The following is a 26,838-nucleotide window of genomic DNA, read 5'->3' on the forward strand; positions in this document are numbered from 1 at the left end:
ACGGGTGAGATATGGCTGTATGACTATAGGGACTAGGACTGGGACACGGGTGAGATATGGCTGTATGACTATAGGGACTAGGACTGGGACACGAGTGAGATATGGCTGTATGACTATAGGGACTAGGACTGGGACACGGGTGAGATATGGCTGTATGACTATAGGGACTGGGACTGGGACACGGGTGAGATATGGCTGTATGACTATAGTGACTAGGACTGGGACACGGGTTAGATATGGCAGTATGACTATAGGGACTAGGACTGGGACACGGGTGAGATATGGCTGTATGACTATAGGGACTAGGACTGGGACACGGTTGAGATATGGTTGTATGACTATAGGGACTAGGACTGGGACACGGGTGAGATATGGCTGTATGACTATAGGGACTAGGACTGGGACACGGGTGCGATATGGCTGTATGACTATAGGGACTAGGACTGGGACTGGGACACGGGTGAGATATGGCTGTATGACACCACCACAAACTCTGGGCTTACTTTGGGCCACAGAGACAACGTGCCACTGACACCCCCATGCCAAGAGGGACGCCCTTCCGGATACCTCTGTCCCTGCCCTCACCCCACCTCTGCCCTGTACTCCACCCTGCCCTCCCTCTCACCCCAGCCCACCTCTGCCCTGTCCTCCATCCTGCCCTCCCTCTCACCCCAGCCCACCTCTGCCCTGTCCTCCACCCTGCCCTCCCTCTCACCCCAGCCCACCTCTGCCCTGTCTTCCACCTTGCCCTCCCTCTCACCCTAGCCCACCTCTGCCCTGTCTTCAGCCCTGTCTTCCACCCTGCCCTCCCTCTCACCCCAGCCCATCTCTGCCCTGTCTTCCACCCTGCCCTCCCTATCACCCCAGCCCACCTCTGCCCTGTCTTTCACCCTGCCCTCCCTCTCACCCCAGCCCACCGCTGCCCTGTCTTTCACCCTGCCCTCCTTCTCACCCTAACTCTCTCCTGAGCTTCTGAGCACACACGCCTCCCCGACATGTCCAAACACACATGTGACATGACCCAGCATGACATTTGTAGCGGAAAATACACTCCTGGAGACTACTAGACTTCAGGCATGATAGTGAAACAGACCACAGAGGGAGAGGGAGAGAGGAGGGAGAAAAGGAGAAGAGAGAGTGAGAGGAGTGAAAGAGAGAGAGGAGTGTTAGGAAAAGAGACAAAGAGAGAGAGGGATAAATTAGGGAAACTATAAGGAAGAGGGAGAGAGAGAGAGCGTGAGAGAGCGAGAGAGAGCGTGAGAGAGAGAGAGAGAGAGAGAGAGAGCGAGAGAGCGTGAGAGAGAGAGAGAGAGCGCGGGAGAATGAAAGACAGAGAGAGAGAGCGCGAGAGAGAGCGAGAGAGAGAGCGTGAGAGAGAGAGAGAGCGCGAGAGAATGAGAGACAGAGAGAGAGAGAGAGCGAGAGAGAGCGAGAGAGAACGAGAGAGAGCGTGAGAGAGAGAGATTGAGAGAGAGAGAGAGAGAGAGAGAGAGAGCGAGAGAATGAGAGAGAGAGAATGAGAGACAGAGAGAGAGCGAGAGAGAGAGAGAGAGAGCGGGAGAGAATGAGAGAATGAGAGACAGAGAGAGAGAGCGCGAGAGAATGAGAGAATGAGAGACAGAGAGAGAGAGAGAGAGAGCGAGAGAGAACGAGAGAGAGCGTGAGAGAGAGATTGAGAGAGAGAGCGCGAGAGAATGAGAGAGCGAGAGAGAGAGAGAGCGCGAGAGAATGAGAGAATGAGAGACAGAGAGAGAGAGCGAGAGAGTGCGAGGGGGGAGGGGAAATAGAGGTTGTGGTTTATCTGAAGACGCAGCTTAAAAGTGTCTGTCTGTTGAGAGGGTGAAAGGCAGACCGAGAGAAAACAATACATGAGCAGAGTTGATTAGTTACTGTAGGGAGAAGTTAGTGTTTAACATTATATGAAATTCATAAAGTAGTAGACAGTGGTAAACAAATCAGGTCTTCAGGTAACATCTCTGCTATGGTCTGTGAACTACTCTCAACGTTAGCATGACAATCACATTCTCATTTACTAGTAAAAACTAGTAAAAACATCTCCATATCTGCTCGCATGCAAACTCCCTCTGTCTACTTCTCTCTCCCTCTTCTCTCTCTCGCCATCGCTCCCTCTTCTATCTCACTTTCTCTCCCTTTTCCCTCTCTCTTCACATCTCCATGGCGATGATGCTGCTATGAGTCACCCCCAACACTGCTCCTCAGTTTGGTTTAAAAACAGGAGAATATGGGAGGGAAGAAGAGCTCTGTTGCCCTGGAAACAGACTGGGGGTCCCTCCGACCCCCCACTCCACCATCTCCTCCATCCCCACTGGTCCAATGTACTCTGAGCCAGGAGATCCAATAAAGTCTGTCCCTATAATGTGTTTATGTGATATACATATACAAAAAGTGAACACACAAGCACACATTTATCCTGCCCAGAAAAATAGATGAAAAATCACTCTCTTCAATGCTGACAGGCAATCATGGAAAAAAATTCATTGTTTACAAACAGAACATCTTTAGATGTATGTATACCGTATACACAGTATGTGATGTGTGTGTATGCAGTGTGTATGTGAAAGGTGTGAGTATATATACGTGTGTCTGTTCTTTCTAAGTACATTGTGTCCTGGTAAGTACCCTGTGATGTCATGATGGGAGAATGTAATGAGGTGATGAGGTCATCAAAGCCACAGAAATGGACTCTTGTAGGCTTGTACTAACAGGCAGGTAAACAGCCAGCTTTAGGGCCAAAGGGGACCACACACACACATACATATGCGCATGCGCACGCACGCCCTCATTGTGTGTGTGTGTGTGTGTGTGTGTGTGTGTGTGTGTGTGGGTGTGTAGAGGACAGGGTCATATCAGGACTAGGGTGTTTTCAGTTAAACAGAGCAGACCAAACCCTTGTGTTCAGCTACCACACCCTACTGTCCCTGGATCCCTGCCAGAGGCCAAAAAAACATACCTGCCTCTGTGTGTGTGTGTGTGTGTGTGTGTGGGGGGGGGGGGGGGTGAGTCGAGAGAAAGGGGGATAGAAGTATGGAGTTGATTGAATATGCATGTGTCTGAGCATGATTAAATGAGTGTGTATGTACAGTTGAAGTCGGAAGTTTACATACACTTAGGTTGGAGTCATTAAAACTTGTTTTTCAACCACTCCACAAATGTATTGTTAACAAACTATGGTTTTGGCAAGTCGGTTAGGACATCTACTTTATGCCTGACACAAGTCATTTTTCCAACAATTGTTCACAGACAGATTATTTCACTTATAATTCACTGTATCACAATTCCTGTGGGTCAAAACTTTGTACAAACAATAGTATGCAAGTATAAACACCATGGGACCACGCAGCTGTCATACCGCTCAGGAAGGAGACACGTTCTGTCTCCTAGAGATAAACGCACTTTGGTGCGAAAAGTGCAAATCAATCCCAGAACAACAGCAAAGGACCTTGTGAAGATGCTGGAGCAAACAGGTACAAAAGTATCTATATCCACAGTAAAACGAGTCCTATATTGACATAACCTGAAAGGCCACTCAGCAAGGAAGAAGGCACTGCTCCAAAACTGCCATTAAAAAGCCAGACTACGTTTTGCAACTGCACATGGGGACAAAGATCATACTTTTGGAGAAATGTCCTCTGGTTTGATGAAACAAAAATAGAGCTGTTTGGCCATAATGACAATCATTATGTTTGGAGGAAAAAGGGGGAGACTTGCAAGCCAAAGAACACCATCCCAACCGTGAAGCACGGCGGTGGCAGCATCATGTTGTGGGGGTGCTTTGCTGCAGGAAGGACTGGTGCACTTCACAAAATAGATGGCATCATGAGGGAGGAAAATTATGTGGATATATTGAAGCAACATCTCAGTCAGGAAGTTAAAGCTTGGTTGCAAATGGGTCTTCCAAATGGACAATGACCCCAAGCATACTTCCAAAGTTGTGGCAAAATGGCTGAAGGACAACAAAGTCAAGGTATTGGAGTGGCCATCACAAAGCCCTCAATCCTATAGACAATTGGTGGGCAGAACTGAAAAAGCGTGTGCGAGCAAGGAGGCCTACAAACCTGACTCAGTTACAGTACACCAGCTCTGTCAGGAGGAATGGGCCAAAATTCACCCAACTTATTGTGGGAAGCTTGTGGAAGGCTACCCAAAAACGTTTGACCCAAGTTAAACAATATAAAGGCAATGCTACCAAATACTAATTGAGTGTATGTAAACTTCTGACCCACTGGGAATGGGATGAAAGAAATACAAGCTGAAATAAATAATTCTCTCTACTATTATTCTGACATTTCACATTCTTAAAATCGAGTGATAATCCTAACTGACCGAAGGCAGGGAATTTGTACTTTAAATGTCAGGAATTATGAAAAACTGATTTTAAATGTATTTGGCTAAGGTGTATGTAAACTTCCGACTTCAACTGTATGTGTGAGATCTTGTAGTTCCAGAGAGATCGGTTCATCTGAGGAGCTAGCCTTGTGCTTGATCTGCTCTCCCCCTAAGAGCATAGTGTCAGAGCTGACATCCTCCCCTCTCTCAGTGATACCACAGGCAGGCAGGCTCCCCACTGCACCGCAGCGCATAACCTCGCCTTGCAGCCTGATTGGCACTTGTTCTTGTCTGGCTGAGAAACAGCCTTTTATGGTGGATAAACACCCCATTCAGACACACACACACACACACACACACACACACACACACACACACACACACACACACACACACACACACACATACACACATACACACACACACATACACACACACACACACACACACACACACACACACACACACACACACACACACACAAATAGAGCAACACATTAATACATACAGTTAGGGTCACAATTGCACACCATGTTAGCAACAAACAGCTACGGAACGCTGTATACTGTACACAGACATTAAGTATACCAAACATTAGGAACACCTTCCTAATATTGAGTTGCACCTCCCCTGTTGCCCTCAGAACAGCTTCAATTTGCTGGGGCATGGACTCTACAAGGTGTCGAAAGCGTTCCACAGGGATGCTGGCCCATGTTGACTCCAATGCTTCCCACAGTTGTGGGAAACTGTTGAGAGTGAAAAAGCCAGCAGCAGTGTAGTTCTTGACACAAACCGGTGCCTGGCACCTACTACCATACCCTGTTTAAAGGCACTTAAATCTTTTGTCTTGCCCCATTCACCATCTGAATGGCACACATACACAATCCATGTCTCAATTGTCTCAAGGCTTAGAAATCCTTCTTTAACCTGTCTCCTCCCCTTCATCTACACTGATTGAAGTGGATTTAACAAGTGACATCAATAAGGGATCATAGCTTTCACCTGGTCAGTCTGTCATGGAAAGAGCAGGTGTTCCTAATGTTTTGTACACTCAGTGTACATCCTCACTACCGTAGACTACCACATGCACACGCACACCCCCTTTGTAAAATGTGGAATTCTTTAATAAGAAACCAGAGTGTTTAAATGTCTGTTTTTTTATATTAGATTTGTTAACATGCTTGAGTTGCTTTCATAGGTCTTACAAGTAATTTCATGCTGGCATGACTCTTTCGATCCTGATTCATTTGCTCGTGTTTGTGTTCAACTCCATGTGATCACAAATAAATGAGAGAGTGTGATATCAAGAAGGCAGAACAAGAACAGACCGTTGTCTCAAAAAGGGATTAACATGATAAGAAATGTATAGAAATCAGCTAGATGAGTGGTGCCTTGTGAAGACGTTACCACATGATAGTGAGAGCCATCCCTCTTCTTTGCTACCTTCCAACCTCTCATAACAGCGTCAGGAACAATCTCATTGACCTCCATGGATCGAAGTCTTTAGACAGAAAATAATATTATGTGACTTAGTTTCTAATTGGTCAATTTGCAAGAGAAAATAATGTAAACATAGCTTGTTTTGATGATTCCACTTCCCTCCTCAAATGGAATTTGCTCATTTAGCATGGAGAAAGCAATTGAAAAAGCACTTAGCAGAACTGTAAACGCTGTTTCCCTGGCTGAAAAGCCCAGGCTGAAGATGGAAATCAATACAGCAGGACTCTTCACTTCATTCATCACTCTTTTCATCCCTCACTTTGCCCTGGTGTTCCTGGAATACTGGCTCAAGTCAGACACATAATGTTTATACATAAACGTGCACACACAATCACACACGCACGCACACAACCACACACACACGCACGCAACCACACACGCGCGCACATGCACGCAAACTCACATGCAAATACACACACACAGGCACGCAGACACCCATCCACATCGCTCAGGCCAAACGCCACGCCCACTAATGTTTCTTCTCCACGATGTGTCTGGATTTGATCTCCTCCCCGACCACTTCTCGAATGCAAACACATTCAAACCGTTCTGATTGGCTCCAGAAAACGATGGGTTGGGCCAGAGACTGAACACACGTGGGTAAAGTGGTGTTTTGGAAATAGTAATTGGCTTTGATACTGATTGGTTAGAGACGATCCAATCGCTGATGACTTGTTTTGTACAACACCCCTCACTTTGACGTCAGTAGAAAGGCCTTATACGATGGCAGTCTCAGACTGAATGTATGTATTGATAGATAGAGCAGTGGAATTACATTCAGTATGAGTCGTCAAACTGTGAGTGGGGTTGTTACCAGTACGATTTAGAAGAGGCAGGATGAACAGGGACTAAGCAAGGTGAGACTCCTTCCATTCCTTCCTTTCTCTGTGCCTCTGATTCACGCTGCCTCTGTCCAGCTCCACCTCTCCTTCCTTCCTTCCTTCCTTCCTTCCTTCCTTCCTTCCTTCCTTCCTTCCTTCCTTCCTTTCTTTCTTTCTTTCTTTCTTTCTTTCTTTCTTTCTCTCTTTCTTTCTCTTTCTTTCTTTCTCACTTTCTCTCTCTCCCTTTCCATCCTCCTCTCTCCTACTCCTTCCCCCCTTCTCTTTCCAGTTCCATCCCCCACTCTCTGACTCCCACCTCGTTCTCTCTCCCCCTCCCTTTCCATTCCTCACTCCACACCCCCGGCCCCTTTCTGTCTCAGGGCTCAGAGGTTGGGCCGCCCTCCAGCTCCTTTCCCCAGAGCCAGGATGACATCATCATAGCGCTGCTGCCTCATTCCCCAGGAGCCTATTCATCACACACATCATCATCACCAGCATCAGCAGCATCATCTGACTTCACCCGCACTGCACCTCACACACACATGCACACGCATGCAAGCACACACATCTCTCTTCTACACACTCCACCTCACACCTTGTGCACCGTTCCCCCACCTCCAACTACCATTCTCTCTCCTTTCTCTCCCCCCTCTGCAGTTGCTAAACCCAAAGTGAGAGGGGGTATGTGGGGGGGGGGGGGGGGGGGGGGTGAGAGAGAGAGAGAGAGAGAAGAGAACCCTGCTGGGGTAAGCAGAAAGCTACAACCTGTGCACTCCCAACAATGCGTCTCAATAAGCCACACCACACAAAATCTGATGAGTCAGTCTGGCTACAGAGAGAGAACAACAACATCAAAAAGCAGGAGACCCCTCCGACTCCATTCACTCTGGAGTTAGAGAGACAGAGAGAGAGAGAGAGAGAGAGACAGAGAGAGACAGAGAGAGAGATACAGAGAGAGAGAGAGAGAGAGAGACAGAGAGAGAGACAGAGAGAGAGAGAGAGAGAGAGATACACAGAGAGAGAGATACACAGAGAGAGACAGAGAGAGAGACAGAGAGACAGAGAGAGAGATACAGAGAGAGAGAGAGAGAGAGAGACAGAGAGAGACAGAGAGAGAGATACAGAGAGAGACAGAGAGAGAGATACAGAGAGAGAGAGAGAGAGAGAGACAGAGAGAGACAGAGAGAGAGATACAGAGAGAGACAGAGAGAGAGACAGAGAGAGAGATACACAGAGAGAGAGAGAGAGACAGAGAGATACAGAGAGAGAGATACAGAGAGAGACAGAGAGAGAGACAGAGAGAGAGATACACAGAGAGAGAGAGAGAGAGACAGAGAGATACAGAGAGAGAACAACAACATCAAAAAGCAGGAGACCCCTCTGACTCCATTCGCTCTGGAGTTAGAGAGACAGAGAGACAGAGAGAGACAGAGAGAGAGACAGAGAGAGAGATACACAGAGAGAGACAGAGAGAGAGACAGAGAGACAGAGAGAGAGAGACAGAGAGAGAGAGACAGAGAGACACAGAGAGAGACAGAGAGAGAGATACACAGAGAGAGAGATACACAGAGAGAGACAGAGAGAGAGACAGAGAGACAGAGAGAGAGAGAGAGAGACAGAGAGAGACAGAGAGAGAGAGAGAGAGAGAGACAGAGAGAGAGATACACAGAGAGAGACAGAGAGAGAGACAGAGAGACAGAGAGAGAGAGAGAGAGAGACAGAGAGAGACAGAGAGAGAGAGAGAGAGAGAGAGACAGAGAGAGAGATACACAGAGAGAGACAGAGAGAGAGAGAGAGAGACAGAGAGAGACAGAGAGAGAGAGAGAGAGAGAGAGACAGAGAGATACAGAGAGAGAACAACAACATCAAAAAGCAGGAGACCCCTCCGACTCCATTCACTCTGGAGTTAGAGAGAGAGAGACAGAGAGAGAGAGAGAGAGAGACAGAGAGAGACAGAGAGAGAGAGAGAGAGAGAGACAGAGAGAGAGATACACAGAGAGAGACAGAGAGATGCAGAGTTCCAAATTGAGCAGCTGCTGAAAAATGAGCTCCTGTATATATTGAGATTTAAATGGTTTTTTAGAGTGAAGTACATCGAAAAAATCAAAAGAAAACTGCAAGACTCAATAGAAGACAATACAAGCAACAAACCAAAAAGACAGGATTTCGAAAAAGTAACTATTTTTCATAAAATTATACAGTTATCTTAGCTAGCTGAATTGTTAGCTGAATTGTTTACATGTTGCTAAGCAGTTGCTAGGGACTCTCCTGGAAGAAGCTAGCTAGCTTACAAAGAATAACAAAAAAAATATCTAGTTAACAGAAGAAAGGAAGACAAAATAAGGACAAAATAAGGACAGAAGAAAAAGGAAAAGAAAAAAGGACAACAAAGTGAAACAGTCCTCTGAAGAAACAAGAGAGCATTATACAAGAAACAGCACTTCTATTGCAACATTGTAGCCAACATCACCAGCGTTGCTATGGAAATTGTTTACCCACCAGACATCCAAACAGAGAAAGCTAAGAAAAGTTTCAAAGGTTTGTTGATGGGACAGAACCATGAATGCCTGTTTGCAGATCTTACCAGTTACAAAACAAGAGCAAATTTAATTTTTAATACCAATCGAGGGAACATATGGAAAAAGGTTATTTGCAACCATTTCCCTTTCTCAAAAAAGAGGGGCATCAGCCAAGGATGTCAGATCAGCATTTTTGAAGAAGCTGACCAGAGCAACACATATCAAACAGTAAACTTATATAATAATGGAACTGTATTGATACAAGGCAATGATTCAAGCCTCCAGGCTTTTGAGAATAGGTTTGCTACCCTAAAAGAAGACGCTGACATCATCTCAGAAAATGAGGAAAAAGTCAAGGAGGGAGATGGAGAAAAGCAGACCCCAATGGTCTCTGTGACCCAGCAGGAAGCCCTCAACGTCCCTTTACCTACCTCACCTGCAGCAGACAGAGTCAAGGACATGACAATTTCAATAAGAACACCTGCTATGCAACGTTTCCACAACACCCTCTCTCTAGTCGAAGCAGAGGTCATAGAACTCAGAGAGAAGAAGCTTCAAGAGGAGGACACTGTCCAGAAACTCAAAGAAGAGATGAAACAGTTCAGGGAGGAGAGCAGAGCATCCATAGCTAAATTAGAAAGCAGAATGGACAAGCTGAGTCAGACAAATGATGACCTCAGAGACCATCTGAGCACAACTAGAAAGGAGCTCGAACAAAAAGAGAGGTACATTGACACCCTCAACCGGCAGAGAGTCATTGTGTCCTCTGCATCTAGAAAACATGTCCACCAGCTTGGTACAACACAAGCAGAACCTGAGACCAGCATGGCCTCCACTACACAGCCGGATGACACTGCACCAGCCTACCAGTCTGCTCCAGCCCAGGTCAACCTACCAGCCTCTCAGTCTGCTCCAGCCCAGGTCAACCTACCAGCCTCCCAGTCTGCTCCAGCCCAGGTCAGAATACCAGCCTCCCAGTCTGCTCCAGCCCAGGTTAACCTACCAGCCTCCCAGTCTGCTCCAGCCCAGGTCAACCTACCAGCCTCCCAGTCTGCTCCAGCCCAGGTCAGAATACCAGCCTCCCAGTCTGCTCCAGCCCAGGTTAACCTACCAGCCTCCCAGTCTGCTCCAGCCCAGGTCAGAATACCAGCCTCCCAGTCTGCTCCACCCAGACAATCACCCACAACTGCAATTCTAATTGATTCAAATGGGAAGTTCTTAGTCCAGGAAAGATTATTCCCTAGACACCAGGTGTATAAGTTCTGGTGTCCTACAACTGAGAGTGCAATGCAGCTACTCAGTCAGACCAGGATTGACACCCCTGACAACATCATCATCCACACTGGCACAAACGACCTTCATGCCAAAGGTGAAAATGTATCTGGGGCAGTGAGAAGAGTGGCAGAACGGGCACAGGCTATGTTCCCAACAACCAATATAGTTGTGTCCACCCTCCTACCAAGAAAAGACTTCCCAGAAAAGTTGATCGACAAAATAAATCAACAGATCACTGTGGACTGTGCCTCACTGCTCAACGTCAGAACGGCTCACCACCCCACTCTGACATGTCAACACTTATATGATAATATACATCTTGATCAGGACAGTATCAGAACCTTTGCCAAGGACCTAAAAGATGCAACACTTGGCAGGGACCCACACACCCATCACCCCAGCAACAAAGGTCCCACGCCCCACCTTCTGAAACAACAGTACCTCCACCATCCCGAGGAGAAAAGAGCCAGACATGGCTTATTACAGCACAGCTCTACTAGACCAGGCCCAACACAGCACAGCTCTACTAGACCCGGCCCATCACAACACAGCTCTACTAGACCTGGCCCATCACAACAAAGCTCTACTAGACCTGGCCCATCACAACACAGCTCTACTAGACCTGGCCCATCACAACACAGCTCTACTAGACCTGGCCCATCACAACAAAGCTCTACTAGACCCGGCCCATCACAACACAGCTCTACTAGACCCGGCCCATCACAACACAGCTCTACTAGACCCGGCCCATCACAACGCAGCTCTACTAGACCCGGCCCATCACAACACAGCTCTACTAGACCTGTCCCATCACAACACAGCTCTACTAGACCCAGCCCATCACAACACAGCTCTGACCACTACTCCAGGGTCGGTCAGAACACTGCCCTTCAGGGAAGTAGACCACATGATGCAGTCCACACCATGTATCAATTAGATCGTCAGCCTACATATGCTGAGGTAACCTCTGGCAGAAGACCCCTAGAACAATCAGAGATAGGAGAGGTGCGCCAACTACTGCAACTAATATGCAGACTACTGAGCTAGACAGTCCCTTTAATTCACACACGGGCACGCACGCGCACACACACACACACAAACACACAGGGTTGCAGATTGCACATAACATAAGTACAATGCAATCTTATTCCATTCTTATTCATTTGTTTACAAATATTCCTAAATGTATTGACACCGGTATTATAATAATTATTATATGTAATGGTGTGTGTGTGTGTGTGTGTGTGTGCGCGTGTGTGTGTATGTATGTATGTATGTGTGTATATGTGTATGTGCATGTATGTGTGTATATATATATATATATATATATATATATATATGTATGTGTATGTGTATATATATGTATATATATATGTGTGTGTGTGTGTGTATGTATGTGTGTGTGTGTGTGTGTGTATGTATGTATGTATGTATGTATGTATGTGTGTATATGTATGTGTATGTATATATGTGTATGTATGTGTATGTGTATGTATATATATATGTATATATATATGTATGTGTATGTATATATGTATATATATGTGTATATATGTATGTATATATGTGTATATGTGTATATGTGTATGTATATATATGTATATATACATATTTTATTTTTTTTGTTTTTTTCGATGTACTTTACTCAAACCAGTGAATATCAAATTCAAGCTGCTTTATTGGCATGAAAAACATTGTGTCAATATTGCCAAAGCAACAATGTATACAATATACATTGTAACAAAATTGTAAATGATAGCAAATAATAATATAAAATGGTAGTAAATAATAATACAAAAATAAATACAATAAAATGGTAACAGTCTACAGTAAACATTAATAATTATAGTAATAACAATAATAGTAATAATAAGTAAGTTACTGTTTACTATGCAGATGTTATTATTCAGTGTCCCTCAGGCTATGGCAGGAAAATACATATTTGGCTGCAAGAGGAGCCATTGCTCCTTCGCCCATGAGTATTCTTAGTTTTTCCTCTGGGTTCAATTTGTAAAAATGTGGAATATATGTAGTCATTTCTGTGAATAATGAATCTCTTTGTGAGGAATATTTATCACAGTAAAGGAGAAAGTGCATCTCTGTCTCTACCTCCCCTGTCATGCAGTGACCACATACACGCTCTTCTTTGGGTAGCCATGTCTTTTTATGTCTGCCGGTTTCTATTGCCAATCGGTGGTCACTCAGCCTGTACTTGGTAAGGATCTGTCTCTGCTTCGTATCTCTGACAGAGTAGAGATAATCAGCCAATTCATATTCTCTGTTTAGGGTCAGATAGCAATTTAGTCGGCTTTGGGATTTTGTTTCGTTTTTCCAGTATTGTAAGTATGATTCCTTTGATTGGTTCATGATTTTGTTTATTGGAATTCTTTCTTTTGAAGCAGTGCTGGTGTCAGCTTGATTGGTGAGGTCCAACACCAGCTGACTGAGAGGGCTCGTTTCTGGGCTCAGCTCTTGGGCTTGAAGTGCTTTAAATTGCAGACTCGAATTTGGACTTGAATTTAGATGTAGCCAAAATTTTAATGATCTTTTCTGTATTTTCATTATTACTGGAAAACGGCCCAATTCTGCCCTACATGCATTAGTTGGTGTATTTCTCTGGACTTGTAGAATTTTCCGACAGAATTCTGCATGTAGGGTTTCAATTGGATGTTTGTCCCACATTTTAAAATCCAGTTTATTGAGTGGCCCCCAAACCTCACTTCCATAAAGTGCTATTGGTAGGATTACACTGTCAAATATTTTAGTCCAAATTCTAATTGGGATGTTGATTTTGAATAATTTCATTTTTATTGCATACATTGCTCTGCGGGCTTTTTCTTTGAGTGCCTTCACTGCCATATTAAAGTTTCCCGATGCAGATATGGTCAGACCAAGGTAGGTGTAATTTTTTGTGTGTTCAATTAAGGTGTTGTTCAGGGTGAATTTACATTTTTGTTTCTGACATCTGGGTTTTTTTTGGAAAATCATGATTTTAGTTTTTGGGAAATTTACTGCCAGGGCCCAATTATGGCAATATTGCTCCAGAATATTAATGTTTTGTTGTCTATAATATCACTTATTATAAATGAGATCATTAACTATCAGCTCTTGGAATATCCAGGGCCTATACTCTTCACATTTTGGTTATAAAACAACTAATCCAGAATTGATTAAAAACATCAAGGGACAGGACATCATAATCCTACTGGAAACATGGTGTCGTGGAGACATAGATACTCAGTGTCCCTCAGGCTATAGAGAAAGTTTACTACCATCAATCAAACATAAAAATGTTAAACGGGGCCGAGACTCAGGTGGAATCATCATTTGGCATAAGCAGGACTTAGCACTGAATGAAATGAAAAAAGGTACCACTCACATTTGGCTAAAACTTAACAAAGGTACAATCTATTGTGACAATGATGTATACATATGTGCAGCTTATGCTCCTCCTTCAGATTCATCATATTATGATGATCAGTTTTTTGACAATCTCCAGACAGAAATCATTACATTTCAGGCGCAGGGTAAAGTGCTTCTTTGTGGAGATTTCAATGCAAGAACAGGTTCTGAGCCTGACTACACTGATGCGGGAGGTAACCACCACATATTTGGACACCCCTCCTTGTACAGTAGCCCTATTATAAATAATAGAAACAGTCCTGACCAAATACTGAACAAAAATGGAAAAGAGTTAGTACATCTCTGTCGAGCCTTAGGCCTGTACATGCTTAATGGTAGAATCAGAGGGGACTCTTTAGGTCAGTTTACTTACTGCTCAGCTCTTGGGACAAGTGTAGTCGATTATGCCATCACTGACATTGACCCCTCCTCCATTAGTGCATTCACTGTCAGACCACAGACACCATTGTCAGATCACAGTCAGATCAACGTGTTTCTGAAGAAATTAACCGGCAATATTCATTCAAAAAAACAGCCCAATAAACTTTACAACATAAACCAATCGTTCAGATGGGCTCCAAACAGTGCAGAGGCATTCATTGAAACATTGAACTCAAATGAAATGATGAACTCTATACAGTTTTTCAATAACTCACAGTACCAAAACAATAAAGATGGTGTCAATTCAGCTACCCAAAACATCAACTGCATATTCCAAAAAGCAGCATCGAAAGCAAATTTGAGAAAACCAAAGCAATGCAACATCAGAAGCAAAAATCAAAATGTTTCTGACAAATGGTTTGATAATGAATGTAAAACAATTAGAAAACACCTAAGACAAATGTCAAACAAAAAACATAAGCAGCAAAACAACCCAGAGCTACGATATGAATACTTTGAAACTCTGAAACAGTATAAACAAACACTGAAATGCAAGAAATTGAATTATACCAACAAGACACTTGATGAAATTGAAAACGCAATTGACCAAAATCAGTTCTGGGACATGTGGAACAATTTAAGCACAACAAAGCCACAAGAATTAGCCATACAAGATGTAGGAATTTGGAAAACTTACTTTGATAATCTATACAAAAACATCCCACAAAAAGACTTAAACCAGAACCAATTAGAAATTAAAGAAAAATTGAACATCCTGGAATCAGTCATTAAAAACAACCAAAATCCATTAGATTACCCAATAACCCAACAAGAACTAAATGAAAAGCTAAAATCTATTAAATCAAAAAAGGCTTGTGGTGTAGACAACATCAGAAATGAAATGCTGAAAAACAGCACACCTGAGTTGCAAAATGCTGTGCTTAAATTGTTCAACATGGTTTTAACTTCTGGCTGCTTCCCTGATGTCTGGAACCAGGGGCTCATCTCCCCTATCCACAAAAGTGGAGACAAATCAGACCCCAATAATTACAGGGGAATTTGCGTCAACAGTAACTTGGGAAAGATTTTCTGTAGCATTTTGAATTCAAGAATTCAAACCTTTCTTCAAGAAAAAAATGTAATAAGTAAATGTCAAATTGGCTTTCTCCCTAACCATCGCACTACTGACCATATATACACCTTACACACACTAATTAATAAACACGTCCACCAAAAAAAAGAGGGCAAAATCTTTGCTTGCTTTATTGACTTTAAAAAAGCATTTGATTCGATTTGGCACGAAGGGCTATTCTACAAAATTCTACAAAGTGGGCTTGGTGGTAAGGTGTATGACTTAATAAAATGTATGTACACAGAAAATAAGTGTGCAATAAAAATCAAAAACCAAAGAACAGAATTTTTTTCACAATGTCGTGGTGTGAGACAAGGCTGCAATTTGAGTCCAAATCTTTTCAACATTTATATCAATGAATTAGCAGACATGTTGGACCAATCTCCAGCCCCAGGACTCACACTATTTGACACAGAGGTGAAATACCTGCTATATGCTGATGACTTGGTACTTCTATCACCAACCAAAGAAGGTCTTCAACAAAACATTAATATTCTGGAGCAATATTGCCATAATTGGGCCCTGGCAGTAAATTTCCAAAAAACTAAAATCATGATTTTCCAAAAAAAACCCAGATGTCAGAAACAAAAATGTAAATTCACCCTGAACAACACCTTAATTGAACACACAAAAAATTACACCTACCTTGGTCTGACCATATCTGCATCGGGAAACTTTAATATGGCAGTGAAGGCACTCAAAGAAAAAGCCCGCAGAGCAATGTATGCAATAAAAATGAAATTATTCAAAATCAACATCCCAATTAGAATTTGGACTAAAATATTTGACAGTGTAATCCTACCAATAGCACTTTATGGAAGTGAGGTTTGGGGGCCACTCAATAAACTGGATTTTAAAATGTGGGACAAACATCCAATTGAAACCCTACATGCAGAATTCTGTCGGAAAATTCTACAAGTCCAGAGAAATACACCAACTAATGCATGTAGGGCAGAATTGGGCCGTTTTCCAGTAATAATGAAAATACAGAAAAGATCATTAAAATTTTGGCTACATCTAAATTCAAGTCCAAATTCGAGTCTGCAATTTAAAGCACTTCAAGCCCAAGAGCTGAGCCCAGAAACGAGCCCTCTCAGTCAGCTGGTGTTGGACCTCACCAATCAAGCTGACACCAGCACTGCTTCAAAAGAAAGAATTCCAATAAACAAAATCATGAACCAATCAAAGGAATCATACTTACAATACTGGAAAAACGAAACAAAATCCCAAAGCCGACTAAATTGCTATCTGACCCTAAACAGAGAATATGAATTGGCTGATTATCTCTACTCTGTCAGAGATACGAAGCAGAGACAGATCCTTACCAAGTACAGGCTGAGTGACCACCGATTGGCAATAGAAACCGGCAGACATAAAAAGACATGGCTACCCAAAGAAGAGCGTGTATGTGGTCACTGCATGACAGGGGAGGTAGAGACAGAGATGCACTTTCTCCTTTACTGTGATAAATATTCCTCACAAAGAGATTCATTATTCACAGAAATGACTACATATATTCCACATTTTTACAAATTGAACCCAGAGGAAAAACTAAGAATACTCATGGGCGAAGGAGCAATGGCTCCTCTTGCAGCCAAATATGTATTTTCCTGCCATAGCCTGAGGGACACTGAATAATAACATCTGCATAGTAAACAGTAACTTACTTATTATTACTATTATTGTTATTACTATAATTATTAATGTTTACTGTAGACTGTTACCATTTTATTGTATTTATTTTTGTATTATTATTTACTACCATTTTATATTATTATTTGCTATCATTTACAATTTTGTTACAATGTATATTGTATACATTGTTGCTTTGGCAATATTGACACAATGTTTTTCATGCCAATAAAGCAGCTTGAATTTGAATTTGACAGAGAGAGAGAGAGAGAGAGACAGAGAGAGACAGAGAGAGAGAGAGAGAGACAGAGAGAGAGATACACAGAGAGAGACAGAGAGAGAGAGAGAGAGACAGAGAGAGAGAGAGAGAGAGACAGAGAGAGAGATACACAGAGAGAGACAGAGAGAGAGAGAGAGAGACAGAGAGAGAGAGAGAGAGAGAGACAGAGAGAGAGATACACAGAGAGAGACAGAGAGAGAGAGAGAGAGACAGAGAGATACAGAGAGAGAACAACAACATCAAAAAGCAGGAGACCCCTCTGACTCCATTCGCTCTGGAGTTAGAGAGACAGAGAGACAGAGAGAGAGAGAGAGAGAGAGAGACAGAGAGAGAGAGAGAGTGACAGAGAGATACAGAGAGACAGAGAGACAGAGAGAGAGAGAGAGAGAGACAGAGAGAGAGAGAGAGTGACAGAGAGATACAGAGAGAGAACAACAACATCAAAAAGCAGGAGACCCCTCCGACTCCATTCACTCTGGAGTTAGAGAGACAGAGAGACAGAGAGAGAGAGAGAGAGAGAGACAGAGAGAGACAGAGAGAGAGATACAGAGAGAGAGAGAGAGAGAGAGAGACAGAGAGAGAGAGACAGAGAGATACAGAGAGAGAGATACAGAGAGAGAGAGACAGAGAGACAGAGAGAGAGAGAGAGAGAGACAGAGAGACAGAGAGACAGAGAGAGACAGAGAGAGAGACAGAGAGAGAGAGAGAGAGACAGAGAGAGAGACAGAGAGACAGAGAGAGAGAGAGACAGAGAGAGAGAGAGAGACAGAGAGAGAGAGAGAGAGAACAACAACATCAAAAAGCAGGAGACCCCTCCGACTCCATTCACTCTGGAGTTAGAGAGACAGAGAGACAGAGAGAGAGAGAGAGAGAGAGACAGAGAGAGACAGAGAGAGAGATACAGAGAGAGAGAGAGAGAGAGAGACAGAGAGAGACAGAGAGAGAGATACAGAGAGAGACAGAGAGAGAGACAGAGAGACAGAGAGAGAGAGAGAGAGAGAGACAGAGAGACAGAGAGAGACAGAGAGAGAGACAGAGAGAGAGAGAGAGAGAGAGACAGAGAGAGACAGAGAGACAGAGAGAGACAGAGAGAGAGACAGAGAGAGAGATACACAGAGAGAGAGAGAGAGAGACAGAGAGATACAGAGAGAGAACAACAACATCAAAAAGCAGGAGACCCCTCTGACTCCATTCACTCTGGAGTTAGAGAGACAGAGAGACAGAGAGAGAGAGAGAGAGAGAGACAGAGAGAGACAGAGAGAGAGACAGAGAGAGAGATACACAGAGAGAGACAGAGAGATACAGAGAGAGAACAACAACATCAAAAAGCAGGAGACCCCTCTGACTCCATTCACTCTGGAGTTAGAGAGACAGAGAGACAGAGAGAGAGACAGAGAGACAGAGAGAGAGAGAGAGAGAGAGACAGAGAGAGAGAGAGAGACAGAGAGAGAGAGAGAGAGAGACAGAGAGACAGAGAGAGAGAGAGAGAGAGAGACAGAGAGAGAGACACAGAGAGAGAGAGACAGAGAGAGAGAGAGAGACATAGAGAGAGAGATAGACAGAGAGAGCCAGAGAGAGAGAGAGAGAGAGAGAGAGAGAGAGAGAGAGACACAGAGAGAGAGAGACAGAGAGAGAGAGAGAGACATAGAGAGAGAGATAGACAGAGAGAGCCAGAGAGAGAGAGAGAGAGAGAGAGAGAGAGAGAGAGAGAGAGAGAGACACAGAGAGAGAGAGACAGAGAGAGAGAGATAGACAGAGAGAGCCAGAGAGAGAGAGAGAGAGAGAGAGAGAGAGAGAGACACAGAGAGAGAGAGACAGAGAGAGAGAGAGAGACATAGAGAGAGAGAGACAGAGAGAGAGACAGAGAGAGAGAGAGAGACAGAGAGAGAGACAGAGAGAGACAGAGAGAGAGAGAGATACAGAGAGAGACAGAGAGAGAGAGAGAGAGAGAGAGAGAGAGAGAGAGAGAGAGAGAGACAGAGAGAGAGAGATAGAGAGAGAGAGACAGAGAGAGAGAGAGACAGAGAGAGAGAGAGAGAGAGAGAGAGAGAGAGAGAGACAGAGAGAGACAGAGAGAGAGAGAGAGACAGAGCTCAGGCTCTGGATATGCTTACATGACTTTCCCCGTTACTGTTACTGGACAGCACTTACCTGAACACATCACATCACATAGTAAACAGATACTTACTGAACACACCACATCAAAATAGTCAACACAGAACATACAGTGCCTTGCGAAAGTATTCGGCCCCCTTGAACTTTGCGACCTTTTGCCACATTTCAGGCTTCAAACATAAAGATATAAAACTGTATTTTTTTGTGAAGAATCAACAACAAGTGGGACACAATCATGAAGTGGAACAACATTTATTGGATATTTCAAACCTTTTTTAACAAATCAAAAACTTAAAAATTGGGCGTGCAAAATTATTCAGCCCCCTTAAGTTAATACTTTGTAGCGCCACCTTTTGCTGCGATTACAGCTGTAAGTCGCTTGGGGTATGTCTCTATCAGTTTTGCACATCGAGAGACTGACATTTTTTCCCATTCCTCCTTGCAAAACAGCTCGAGCTCAGTGAGGTTGGATGGAGAGCATTTGTGAACAGCAGTTTTCAGTTCTTTCCACAGATTCTCGATTGGATTCAGGTCTGGACTTTGACTTGGCCATTCTAACACCTGGATATGTTTATTTTTTAACCATTCCATTGTAGATTTTGCTTTATGTTTTGGATCATTGTCTTGTTGGAAGACAAATCTCCGTCCCAGTCTCAGGTCTTTTGCAGACTCCATCAGGTTTTCTTCCAGAATGGTCCTGTATTTGGCTCCATCCATCTTCCCATAAATTTTAACCATCTTCCCTGTCCCTGCTGAAGAAAAGCAGGCCCAAACCATGATGCTGCCACCACCATGTTTGACAGTGGGGATGGTGTGTTCAGCTGTGTTGCTTTTACGCCAAACATAACGTTTTGCATTGTTGCCAAAAAGTTCAATTTTGGTTTCATCTGACCAGAGCACCTTCTTCCACATGTTTGGTGTGTCTCCCAGGTGGCTTGTGGCAAACTTTAAATTACACTTTTTATGGATATCTTTAAGAAATGGCTTTCTTCTTGCCACTCTTCCATAAAGGCCAGATTTGTGCAATATACGACTGATTGTTGTCCTATGGACAGAGTCTCCCACCTCAGCTGTAGATCTCTGCAGTTCATCCAGAGTGATCATGGGCCTCTTGGCTGCATCTCTGATCAGTCTTCTCCTTGTATGAGCTGAAAGTTTAGAGGGACGGCCAGGTCTTGGTAGATTTGCAGTCGTCTGATACTCCTTCCATTTCAATATTATCGCTTGCACAGTGCTCCTTGGGATGTTTAAAGCTTGGGAAATCTTTTTGTATCCAAATCCGGCTTTAAACTTCTTCACAACAGTATCTCGGACCTGCCTGGTGTGTTCCTTGTTCTTCATGATGCTCTCTGCGCTTTTAACGGACCTCTGAGACTATCACAGTGCAGGTGCATTTATACGGAGACCTGATTACACACAGGTGTTGTATTTATCATCATTAGTCATTTAGGTCAACATTGGATCATTCAGAGATCCTCACTGAACTTCTGGAGAGAGTTTGCTGCACTGAAAGTAAAGGGGCTGAATAATTTTGCACGCCCAATTTTTCAGTTTTTGATTTGTTAAAAAAGTTTGAAATATCCAATAAATGTCGTTCCACTTCATGATTGTGTCCCACTTGTTGTTGATTCTTCACAAAAAAATACAGTTTTATATCTTTATGTTTGAAGCCTGAAATGTGGCAAAAGGTCGCAAAGTTCAAGGGGGCCGAATACTTTCGCAAGGCACTGTATCATCACAGTATTTCCATCAAGTTCATCTTCACAAGTTAGCCTACATCCAGCCGCTCAACTCCTATCCATTGTATATCTATTTAAAAACACTGGCAGAACTGGTTGGCACCTGTGTGGGGCAGTAGTTGGCACCAGTTTGGGGCAGCAGTAGGCACCAGTGTGGGGCAGTAGTAGGCACCAGTGTGGGGTAGTAGTAGGCACCAGTGTGGTACAGCAGTAGGCACCAGTGTGGGGTAGTAGTAGGCACCAGTGTGGGGCAGCAGTAGGCACCAGTGTGGGGTAGTAGTAGGCACCTGTGTGGGGCAGTAGTTGGCACCAGTTTGGGGCAACACTAGGCACCTGTGTGGGGCAGTAGTAGGCACCAGTTTGGGGCAGGAGTAGGCACCTGTGTGGGACAGTAGTAGGCACCAGTTTGGGGCAGCAGTAGGCACCAGTGTGGGGCAGGAGTAGGCACCAGTGTGGGGCAGCAGTAGGCACCTGTGTGGGGCAGCAGTGCTTGTGATTGTGGACGGGGTGAGGTAATGTTGATGGTGACTCACATAGTCATGGAAGGCCTTGGCCTCACTAGAATGTTCACATGTCTCTCTCCTTTCCGGGGCCGCGCAGTACAGGTCCCAGAACACACTGTAGCACAGGGAGGGCGGGGAGGTTATATACACAGAAGTGCAAAAAACACACAAAAATAACATTATCTTTATCATTATTAATGTTATCATCCTGATTTTTCCAGAATGTTACCAGGACCCGTATTCACAGAGGATCTCAGAGTAGGAGTAGGATGGACAAGGTCCCCCTGTCTGACAAGGCAGCCCCCCGAAACCTCTCTGAATCAGACTGACTAGGCACCCCACCTTTCCCTTCCCTCTCATTAACATCTAAAAAGGAAAACTGAATTCATTTTAATACAGGCCCAGCTAAGTCGATTGATAGGTCATTGTCATTTACAACAAGTCATTGACAACAAGTTGTAATAGAGAGGAGGATGAAGATAAATGAGAGTGTGAGGGAATGGAGTGGAAGACGTAGTACTGTACTCACCACCACCAAGAGTGGAGGAATCCTGGGGGCTCTCCTAATGTGATGTTCTTCTCCCATCGGATCTACCAGAGAGACAGAAAGACAGAGAGGTTTCAGATAAGGTGTATAAAGTATAGGTGTAGACTCCATCGTTGTCACGTTCTGACCTTTATTTCCTTTGTTTTGTATTTATTTAGTATGGTCAGGGCGTGAGTTGGGTGGGCAGTCTATGTTTGTTTTTCTATGTTTTGGGACATTTCTATGTTTCGGCCTAGTATGGTTCTCAATCAGAGGCAGGTGTCATTAGTTGTCTCTGATTGAGAATCATACTTAGGTAGCCTGGGTTGCACTGTTTGTTTGTGGGTGATTGTCTATGTTGATGGCTTGTTTCAGCGCAGCTCGCATTAGCGTCAGGGTTGTTATTTTGTTTACTGTTTTTGTATAGTGTTTCAGTGTTCAGTTCTTTCTTTAATTAAACATTCAACATGAACACATATCACGCCGCATTTTGGTCCGACTCTCCTTCACACCTAGACGACCGTGACAATCGTACTGTAATATTCATGATATGAAACTAAAGTCTACAAGTATTGTGAGAGTATGTGGAAATTCACATACACATCATTATATACAGTGAGCTCCAAAAGTATTGGGAGAGTGACACATTTTCTGTTGTTTTGGCTCTGTGCTCCAACCCTTTGGATTTCAAATGATACAATGAATATGAGGTTAAAGTGCAGACTGTCATCTTTTATTAGAGGGTATTTTCATCCACATCGGGTGAACCATTTAGAAATTATAGCACTTTCTGTATATAGTCCCTTTATTTCAGGGTACCAAAAGTATTGGGACAAATTCACTTATATGTGTATCAACGTAGTCAAAAGTTTAGTATTTGGTCCCATATTCCTAGAACCCAATGATTAGATCAAGCTTGTGACTCTACATTTGCTATTTGTTTTGGTTGTGTTTCAAATCATTTTATTTTGTGTTTCAGATTATTTTATTTTGTGTTTCAGATTATTTTATTTTGTGTTTCAGATTATTTTATTTTGTGTTTTAGATCATTTTATTTTGTGTTTCAGATCATTTTATTTTGTGTTTCAGATCATTTTATTTTGTGTTTCAGATTATTTGGGTAAATAATGTATTGTCATTTTGGAGTCACTTTAATTGTAAATAAGAATAGAATGTTTCTAAACTTCTACATTAATGTGGATGCAACCATGATTATGGATAATCCTGACTGAATTGTTAATAATGATGACGCACAAATATCATACCTCCAAGACATGCTAACCTTTCACCATTACAATAACAGGGGAGGTTAGCATTTGAGGGGATTCATCAAATCAACTTATATTTGTCCATGCGCCGAATACCTTACCATGAAATGCTTACTGACAAGCCCTTAACCAACAATGCAGTTTAACAAATATTTAGTTAAGAAAATATTTTCTAAATAAACTAAAGTTTAAAAAAATACACATTTTAAGTAACACAATAAAAACATTTTATTTTTTATTTCACCTTTATTTAACCAAGTAGGCCAGTTTAGGAAGGCCATTTTACAACTGTGACCTGGCCAAGATTATAATGGCACAAGGCGAGACCCAGATGCAGACACAGGAGGCAGATGGTTAGAGACCAAGATGCTTATTAACAATCAAAGGGTAGGCAAGAGAATGGTCGTGGACAGGCAAAAGGTCAAACCAGTTCAGAGTTCCAGAGGTACAGAATGGCAGGCAGAATGGTCAGGCAGGCTCGAGGTCAGGGCAGGCAGAATGGTCAGGCAGGAGGGAATGGAGTCCAGAAAAACAGACAAAGGTCAAAAACTGGCACAGAGAGACAGGAAACACAGGGATAAATACACTGGGGAAAATAAGCGACACCTGGAGGGGGTGGAGACAAAAACAAGGACAGGTGAAACAGACCAGGACTTGACAAAGATAAAGCAAAGCAGTGCGACAAAAACACAGAGTTACACATGGGATAAACAAACATACAGTCAATAACACAATAGAAAAAGTAAATGTACAGTGTGTGCAAATGTAGTAAGAGTAAGGCAATAAATAGGCCATAGAGGCGAAATAATTACAATTTAGCATTAACACTGGAGTGATAGATGTGCAGAAGATGATGTGCAAGTAGAGATACTGGGGTGCAAAAGAGCAAAAAAAACAAAAAACAATATGGGGATGAGGTAGTTGGGTGTGCTATTTACAGATGGGCTCTGTACAGGTACAGTGATTGGTAAGCTGCTCTGAAGTTCGATGCTTAAAGTTAGAGGGAGTGGTGTCAATGCAAACAGTCCGGGTGGCCGTTTGATTCATTGTTCAGCAGTCTTATGGCTTGGGGGGTAGAAGCTGTTAAGGAGCCTTCTGAACCTAGACTTGGAGCTCTGGTAAAGCTTGCCGTGCGGTAGCAGAGAAAACAGTCCATGACTTGTGTGACTGGAGTCTTTGACAATTTGTTGGGCTTTCCTCTGACACCGCCTAGTATATAGGTCCTGGATGGCAGGAAGCTTGGCCCCTGTTATGTACTGAGCCGTACTCACTATCCTCTGTAGCACCTTTCGGTCGGATGCCGAGCAGTTGCCATACCAGGCGGTGATGCAACTGGTCAGGATGCTCTCAATGGTGCAGCTGTAAAACTTTGAGGATCCGGGAACCCATGCCAAAAATGTTCAGTCACCTGAGGGGGAGAAGGCATTGCCGTGCCCTCTTCATGACTTTCTTGGTGTGTTTGGAACATGATAGTTTGTTGGTGATGTGGACTTCAAGAAACTTGAAACTCTTGAAATGTGTCAGGTATTCTTCCACAAGCTTCCCACAATAAGTTGGGGGACTTTTGGCCCATTCCTCCTGACAGAGCTGGTTGTAACTGAGTCAGGTTTGTAGGCCTCCTTGCTCGCACACACTTTTTCAGTTTTGCCCACAAATTTTCTATAGGTTTGAAGTCAGGGCTTTGTGATGGCCACTCATATACCTTGACTCTGTTGTCCTTAAGCCATTTTGTCACAACTTTGGAAGTATGCTTGGGGTCATTGTACATTTGGAAGACTCATTTGCGACCAAGCTTTAACTTCCTGCTGATGTCTTGAGATGTTGCTTCAATATATCCACATAATTTTCCTACCTTATGATGTCATCTATTTTGTGAAGTGCACCAGACCCTCCTGCAGCAAAGCACCCCCACAACATGATGCTGCCACTGTCGTGCTTCACGGTTGGGATGGTGTTCTTCGGCTTGCAAGCCCCCCCTTTTTCCTCCAAACATAATGATGGTCATTATGGCCAAACAGTTCTATTTTTGTGTCATCAGACCAGAGGACATTTCTCCAAAAAGTACGATCTTTGTCCCCATGTGCAGTTGCAAACCGTAGTCTGGCTTTTTTTATGGAGGTTTTGGAGCAGTGGCTCTTCCTGGCTGAGCGTCCTTTCAGGTTATGTCGATATAGGACTCGTTTTACTGTGGATATAGATACTTTTGTACTCGTTTCCTCCAGCATTCACAAGGTCCTTTGCTGTTGTTCTGGGATTGATTTGCACTTTTCGTACCAAAGTACGTTCATCTCTAGGAGACAGAACGCGTCTCCTTCCTGAGTGGTGTGACGCCTGCATGTTTCCATGGTGTTTATACTTGCGTACTATTGTTTGTACAGATGAATGTGGTACCTTCAGGTGTTTGGAAATTGCTCCCAAGGATGAACCAGACTTGTGGAGGTCTCCAATATTTTTTCTGAGGTCTTGGCTGATTTCTTTTGATTTTCCCATGATGTCAAGCAAAGAGGCACTGAGTTTGAAGGTAGGCCTTGAAATACATGCACAGGTACACCTCCAATTGACTCAAATGAAGTGAAATAATCTGTCTGTAAACAATTGTTGGAAAAATTACTTGTGTCATGCACATAAAATTACTTGTGTCATTACTTGTGTCATGCACATAGTTTGCCAAAACTATAGTTTGTTAACAAGAAATTTGTGGAGTGGTTGAAAAACAAGTTTTAATGACTCCAACCTAAGTGTATGTAAACTTCCGACTTCAACTGTACTTATTGATGGATTCTGGGTTCTAACTCCTAAACTTGAAATAGGGTTAATTATCAGGTATTCTATTGAGATATTGAGTGCTATAGTTTAGAAGGTCTACACCAGAAGGTAATGGTTATCTGTAGGAGGAAGGTATATAGTGTGTGCAATTAAGCGTGGAATGTACTGAGTGTAGGGAAAACGATCATATGTGGTAGGCATTGATACGGGGAGAGAGTCATGGATTAGTGATGAAGGGGGTCGAGGTCAGGTCAGATCATGTTAAGGGAGAAGGAACAGACTATTGCCCGTATCACAAAGTTTCCTGCCTAGCAATGAAGATACAATGTTTAGCGAGGAGGAGGAGACTCCACCCAAAGTGGGGTACATTTACACCACCACTATTGTGAAGATGTTTTTGTCAGTTCAGCTGTTCGATCCTTCTGGAAGAATAAATGTGTTTTAAGCTTTCACAGTGTCCGTCGAATTCTTACTCTAATAATAAAAGTTCAAAAGTTTGGATCACTTAGAAATGTCCTTTTTTTTGAAAGAAGAGCACATTTTTTTGTCCATTAAAATAACATAAAATTTATCAGATAGAGTGTAGACATTGTTAATGTTGTAAATTACTATTGTAGCTGGAAACGGCTGAT

The 26,838-nt window shown here is 43.3% G+C and overlaps 1 protein-coding gene across 1 annotated transcript in view; it reads right to left on the minus strand.

Annotated features, from left to right (window-relative positions):
* The window catches only part of LOC110536178 (single-stranded DNA-binding protein 2), a 125,991-nt gene that overhangs the window by 51,000 nt on the left and 48,153 nt on the right, over positions 1 to 26,838 (minus strand). The window contains exons 3-4 of the mRNA XM_021621782.3: positions 22,176 to 22,237; positions 21,677 to 21,761 (exon numbers count right to left, since the gene is read on the minus strand). Of these exons, the coding sequence (XP_021477457.1) occupies positions 21,677 to 21,761; positions 22,176 to 22,237 (147 nt within the window). The remainder of the gene's footprint in view (positions 1 to 21,676; positions 21,762 to 22,175; positions 22,238 to 26,838) is intronic.

The sequence above is a fragment of the Oncorhynchus mykiss genome, chromosome 11 (genome assembly GCF_057628025.1).
Source record: "Oncorhynchus mykiss isolate SJ-2025 chromosome 11, ASM5762802v1, whole genome shotgun sequence".
In the NCBI taxonomy this organism is placed as follows: Eukaryota; Metazoa; Chordata; class Actinopteri; order Salmoniformes; family Salmonidae; genus Oncorhynchus; species Oncorhynchus mykiss.